At 47.8% G+C, this 6000-nt stretch overlaps 1 protein-coding gene across 5 annotated transcripts in view; it reads right to left on the reverse strand.

Moving 5' to 3' along the window:
- The window catches only part of RBPMS (RNA binding protein, mRNA processing factor), a 202173-nt gene extending 196515 nt beyond the window's left edge, over positions 1-5658 (reverse strand). Inside the window, exon 1 of one of the 5 annotated variants that reach the window (XM_070364182.1) lies at positions 5581-5658. In XM_070364182.1, the coding sequence (XP_070220283.1) occupies positions 5581-5643 (63 nt within the window). In that variant the 5' untranslated portion in view covers positions 5644-5658. Of the gene's footprint in view, positions 1-4247; positions 4906-5580 lie in introns of those variants that run through there. The other 4 variants (XM_070364181.1, XM_070364180.1, XM_005908131.3 and 1 more) reach the window with 4 other exon arrangements.
- Between the last annotated feature and the right edge of the window lie 342 nt (positions 5659-6000).

Raw genomic sequence — 6000 nt, forward strand, 5'->3', positions numbered from 1 at the left:
TTGAAGAATTACACAACGATTTACTTAGCAATTTCCTTGTTAGTGAAAATTCACAGATTCTATATATGTCTGTCATAAGTAACCAATATTCATCCTACAAATAAATCTTTGTGCATGCTTATTTCCTTGGGGTAAATTTCTAAAAATAAAAGCACGGAATAAAAGGGCTTGAAAATTTGACATAGAGCGCCAAAGTCCTTCTGAAAGCCGCAATAATTCATGCCCTCATTGCAGTGCCCAAGAATTCCCATTTTATTGCCCCATCACCAACGTCACAGTTCTATCCTCAAAGTGGAAAATTAAGATGAACCTGCAAAATTTACATGAAAGCATCTCCAATGAGAGCATTAAACACACAAATGCCCTTAGAAACAGATGACTGCATGTGAGGGTCAGGGTTTATCATGGAAATTTTAAAACCACTTCTGGAAAACTAAGGGCATGCCATATTGGCAGTGGTCTTGCAGCATCACTTTACTATGAAATCATCACATTTTCATCCAAAACGCTGTCACCGAATCCTATTTATGACTGAAATGTAAGTTTACTGTATTTGATTTGATTTGGAGTAACAAACTCCAAACTTGGAAAAACTGTACAAAACCATTCGGTAATTTTCCCCAGGTCAAAATACTGATTAATCTTAATGCTCAATGAAAACCTGAGGTTGACGCATCAAACCACCACACATTTCTCTGTGCCAATTATATCAGAAACAATTTTCTTCATGACCCCAGTTATTTGGGAAAAATTACAAAGCACTTTAAAATGTAGAATGCGAGGTAAAGATCTGTATTAAACTTCACCATCTGCCAAACATCTTTTTGATCAATATTCCAACAAGGCCAAGTTTTGTTTTAAAGAATGTTCACAGCAATTTAAGGAGAAAACACACACCAGTGCTTCGACGTAATAACACACCTTTTAGAAATGATTCGTAATCAGCCTGAAAAGTGTCCAACGGCATACCATAAAAGTAAAAATAAGACCAATTTATCTGATTTCCATTTTGAAAATTCAGGGATCAAAAATAATATCTACTACAAGACTGTTTCAATATACAGAACTTCAAGCCAAAAAATTATGTCTCTCACATATTAACAGTACTGAAACTTGTCAAGTGTGAAGTATTTGAAGAGAAGAATGTCTAGTCCAAAAGTAGAGGTAAATTCGAGGAATTTTTTATTAACTGTAAAGCTATGTAAGAAAAGCTCTACTGCCCTGTTATTCAGTCACCCAGTCTTGTCTGCCCTACACAAATGTATACAGAAGCCTTGTAAATCTCAGATGCCAAAGATTTTGACAACCGGTTCTTCTTTACCGGGACAAGTTGCACAGGAATACGCATGTACAGCACACTAGAAGCCAGAAAGCCAGATGTATCCTCTCTTGCACTATTGGCTAGCCAAATCTTAAAATTATTTTTCCTCAAAGTTTTAAATATTACCCAAAGCAGAAGAGTATATCCTGCCCAAAGTCTCAAAAACTTCCAACCTTACTTCAAAAGCTGCAGAAATGCTCCTAGGTCTCAAGACTGTTCCTTCTACAGCAATGGAACTAAAGGAAGTGTTTCAGCATCATTGTTTCAGAGTGAGCTTCAGAAGCCCGCAAACCAGGAGGTGGGCCGCTGAAATGTACCAGAAGATAAAGGAACACACTTAAATTGGGGGGGTGGGGGTGGAATAAAACCTGGATTTTGTTGATAGAGAAAGTCTAAATAACCCTGATGATCTAGGAAATGAACTATTTTCCCTCAAAGATGACTGGACTTACTCCTCATCAGCTCAATGGCTACCAGAAGTTAAAAAACAGTCATTATGTATATATACATTTATGTGTGTGTTCTGTTTACTGGAATCCTCCACTGCGTGGCTTTCCAATGTGTTTGAGGACAAACTGCTGATTCCTGGGTGGGCAAGGGAAAGGACCATTCGGGTGGTTTTGTATACTGCTGAGCACATTAATGGGACTCAAACACATGTGTTTTACTTGTGGCTTTCAGGGTTGGGGAAAAAAGGAGTTTTTCACAAACAAAACATAAACCCCAAACAGGGAATTAGGGCAAAATTACCTAGATCATTGAGGCCAACTTCTTTTACCAAATTTTTAACATCATAAAACCTCTCCCTTCACGGTGTATCTGTTTTGTCTACTCCATCTCTTGTACAGCTTGGGTTCTAAGATTTTTTAATCTGTCCCCTTATTTTTAAAATAACAAGTATCTAGCTAAAAAGACAGATACTTTCTGGAACCACAGGCCATTAAGAAAGACTTAAGGCAACAGGACAGGTTAAGAGACAGCGATTGTATTGGAATCACCTGTGATTTTACTGGTACACAGCCTCGCACATAAAGACACCCAGGGTTTGGGCGAACAGGCCAGTGCTGCAGGCAGTTAAGCTGAGCTGGGTCAAAAAAGAAAAACCTGAGTTTTCTCTGCTTAATTCTATCAAACAGTTTATGGTGTGCAGGAAGAAAAAAAAAATTTTTTGGTTTACCCTAATGAACTTTTACAAGTTTCTCTTTCAGGTGAAGAGAGAAAAGATGGTTTCATGTAATACAGTCTTACCCTTAGAAGTCAACAGATCGCCAATCTAAGTGAAACAGAAGGGTTTCTGAAGCCATTGCAATTCCTTACAAAAGCTACATTTTTTATTAATTATAAAAAATAAAATACTCCAGCATTCTCAAAAAAAAAAGCTACATTTTTAAAGATTATTTCAGTGGTAGGGAAAATAAAATAGGAAAGCAGACAGTGAGGTTCAAGAAAAAAAGCGGAACTTGCAATTCAAGTCTCCACCTTTTTGAGAGAGAAGGAATGTCAGTACTACTCCATCACTTGCAATTTAAAAAACCAGCATGTAAAAACAATGCTTTTCAGAACAGTTTATAATAATAAAGGCGATTTGCTCAGATGAGACGGCAACTTCAGGCTCAACAGCATTTCACCTGGGTTGCACCCACAAACATCTGTGTTAAGAGTAAAATCTTGTTATTTTGCATAATGTTTGGCTTGGTCTTGGAGCGCTCCTCTGTCTTCCCCCTTTAAATAGTTCCCATTTTACAAGTGCTGAGGGCTTAAATGTATTAAGTCCTCCGCAACCTTGGGTTTCACAATCAGAATTTTAGTTTACATGGAATAGTATTTCCATAATCATCTGAACACCCTAACCGCTTAGGAATCAGTTCACCTTTCTGTAAGAACACTTTTAGACTGCATACTTTCTTGCATCTACATACACTCTAAAGTTCCTTTTGGAATGTTTCAGAAGTCAATTTCCTGGGCTTTTCAAAAGGTAGGCGGAAAACAGTGTTTACTGGGTTCTAGATAACGCACGAACAAGAACAGAGCGCATTTAACAAGATAACGCAAATATCCCAACGACAAAATTCTGAAACGATTGTTCAGAGTTCCCCGCCCCCTACATGTACTGAGTTTTGTTTCTACCAAAGGAACGCTCTGCAGCCGCAGCATTTTTACCGTTGTTAGGGACGCACCACATAAAATTTACGCTCAGACGTCAAAGTCCTATTAAAATAGTCTGGATCAACACTTCGCGAGTTGCAAAGTCGGAAACTCCAGCATGCTGCGCCCCACAACCGCAACGCCCCTAAATTTACAAAAACTAATCAGCCAGGTTCGGGGTCTTTGACTCATCAGAGAAGAATGCGGCTGATGAGTTATCTATTAATCCAAAACGCCTTAGCTGGGAAAGATATTTCACCGAGAACTTTTCGCATAGATATTGTGGGGGTTGGGGGGGCAGGGAACGGAAGGTGTCTTTTCATGAGAACTTTCCCCGAGTTTTTTCCCTAAACCACACAAACACACACCCCACAACTTCCAGCCCCAGACGCAGAACTTAAGTGCTAACCCTCCGGGTCCCAATCATCTGAGGTCACCCAGGACTCAGCTCTCGATTCCGCTTTTAAAATCCGGGGCAAACAAAGCTGACCATTATACTTACAGAGGTCTCGGGAAAGTCCTCAAAGTTACGCAATTTTCAGGCACGCAGACGCGCGTGGACCCACCAAAACACACTCTCCGATGATACACCCTCATCCCGTGGCCGCAGTCTGGGGCTGCGTCTCCACGCCAGGGCGATTCCCAAACCCTCGGTGCCCCTTCCCCAGCGCAGCCCGGCGCCCCGGGACCCGCGCCCCGCCGGCCACCCACCCACACTCTGGGCAGAGCCCGCGGCCGCCGTCCCAGGTCGTCCCCGCCCCGGCACCGAGCCGTTCCGTACCTCTTCCTCCTGAAGGTTGGCCTCGTTCGGGGTGTTCTCCTTCTCGGCTTTGCTGCCGTTGTTCATCTTCCCGGTCCTCCCTCGCCGGGCAGGGCTAGGGCGCGGGGCTGGGCGAGGGCGCGCTCGCCCACTTCTCCCTTCCCCGGGCGCCGCGGGCTGGAGTCGGGGCAGCGGCGGCCGGCGACTCAGGAAGTGCGAGGGGGAGACGGGGCAGGGCGAGGCGCCGGCGCAGCGCGGAGGGGACGGAGACAATCGCGACCCGCTAGGGAGACCTGGAGAGGGCGGGCGGGCGCGAGGGAAGGCAGGAAGGAAGAAAGGATGGGGCGAGAACGCGCGTCCCGGGAGTGAGTCCGCAGAGTTGGGGATGTGGCCGAGAGGGGCTGGGGGGCGGCCGCTGGCGCGGGCGTAGCAACTACTGGAGGGAGGGGGCGAGGGGTACCCCGAGAGGAGAAGGGAGGTGCGGGACGGCGGGGCGCGGCCGGGACCCGGAGAGCCGCCGAGTGCGCGCTCCTGGCTGGCTCTGGGAAGTCCGGGCTCAAAGCAGCTCCCCTTCTCTCGCCTGCCTGCCTCCCTCCCCCCGCTCTCTCCTCCCTCCCCGCCCCTCCTCCTCTCTCCGCCCTCCCTGGACGTGGGCTGCCGGCTGGAGCCCGGAGGGACGGGACGAGGGACGGCAGAGCCCCCCGCGGGAGGAGGGGCCGCGCCGAGGGCTGCGGCCCCGCGGCCGGATGGCGCGCGCTGGGGAGGGGCGGCGGGCGGCGGGCGGAAGCGGCGGACCCCGGCCCCCGACTCCGCGGTAGGTCGGAGGGCGAGGGCCGAGGGGGAGGGCAAAAGGCTGGGTCCGCCTGGCACCTGGAGGCCGCCGGGCGGTGCGCGCAGCTTGGAGCGGGGCTCCGGCGACCGGGAAGTGCGATGTGTTACTTTTGTTTGCTTGCTCGCTCTTCACGAGGGATTCGTTCCCCAATCCCTGCCCCTCCTCTTCAGTACCTAGTGGGCAGCTGGTAATGACAGGATGCGGGAACTGGGGTGACGTCCGGGGGCAGCCCGGGCCGGGCCGGCGTTTTCAGGGCGCATCTTCAAACCCCACCTCCACGCCGGGTCCTCCGAAACTTCTCCGGCCACCCTTGCTCGGACTCCTCTACGGCCCTTATCAGACTGTCCTGGAATTGTTTACCTGGCTGCCTCTCTCACCCTTTCGGGAGATCCTTCTTGGAAGACAAGACCGGGCCCTGTTTGTCTTTTGAATCCTATGGCAGTTTGAAAACGCTACCTGGTATATCGTAGGCACTCAATAAATATTTGTTGGCTAAGGGAACATTTCTCACTGCCAGCCGACCTGGAGGCCAAGACAGATGATCTTCAGAGGGTAAAAGCCGCTGAAAGAAGGGAGACTCAGCATACTGGGAGGTCAGCGTACCATGCCTGTTGGCTCCCCACACGCCGAACTGCCTGGTTTCTGCTTCCTCCTCTGTGAAATAGAAGTAGGTCTATTCCTCTCCCAGGAGTTTGTTATTAGAAGAGATTGTAAATTGATAGATAAAACTATAGCAGCTGGCACCCATTCGGACCCAGTTGTTGGCTATACTTGGAAGCTGACATGGTTAATTTCCACTTTTCCTGCGCCACCGAGAACTTTTCCAATATTGTATCATTTAAGCTTTCAAACTGAGTGCTGCTGCTGGTAAGTCACTTCAGTCGTGTCCAACTCTGTGTGACCCCATAGACGGCAGCCCACCAGGCTCCCCCGTCCCTGGGA

This window comes from Bos mutus, chromosome 27 (genome assembly GCF_027580195.1).
Source record: "Bos mutus isolate GX-2022 chromosome 27, NWIPB_WYAK_1.1, whole genome shotgun sequence".
Classification (NCBI taxonomy): domain Eukaryota; kingdom Metazoa; phylum Chordata; class Mammalia; order Artiodactyla; family Bovidae; genus Bos; species Bos mutus.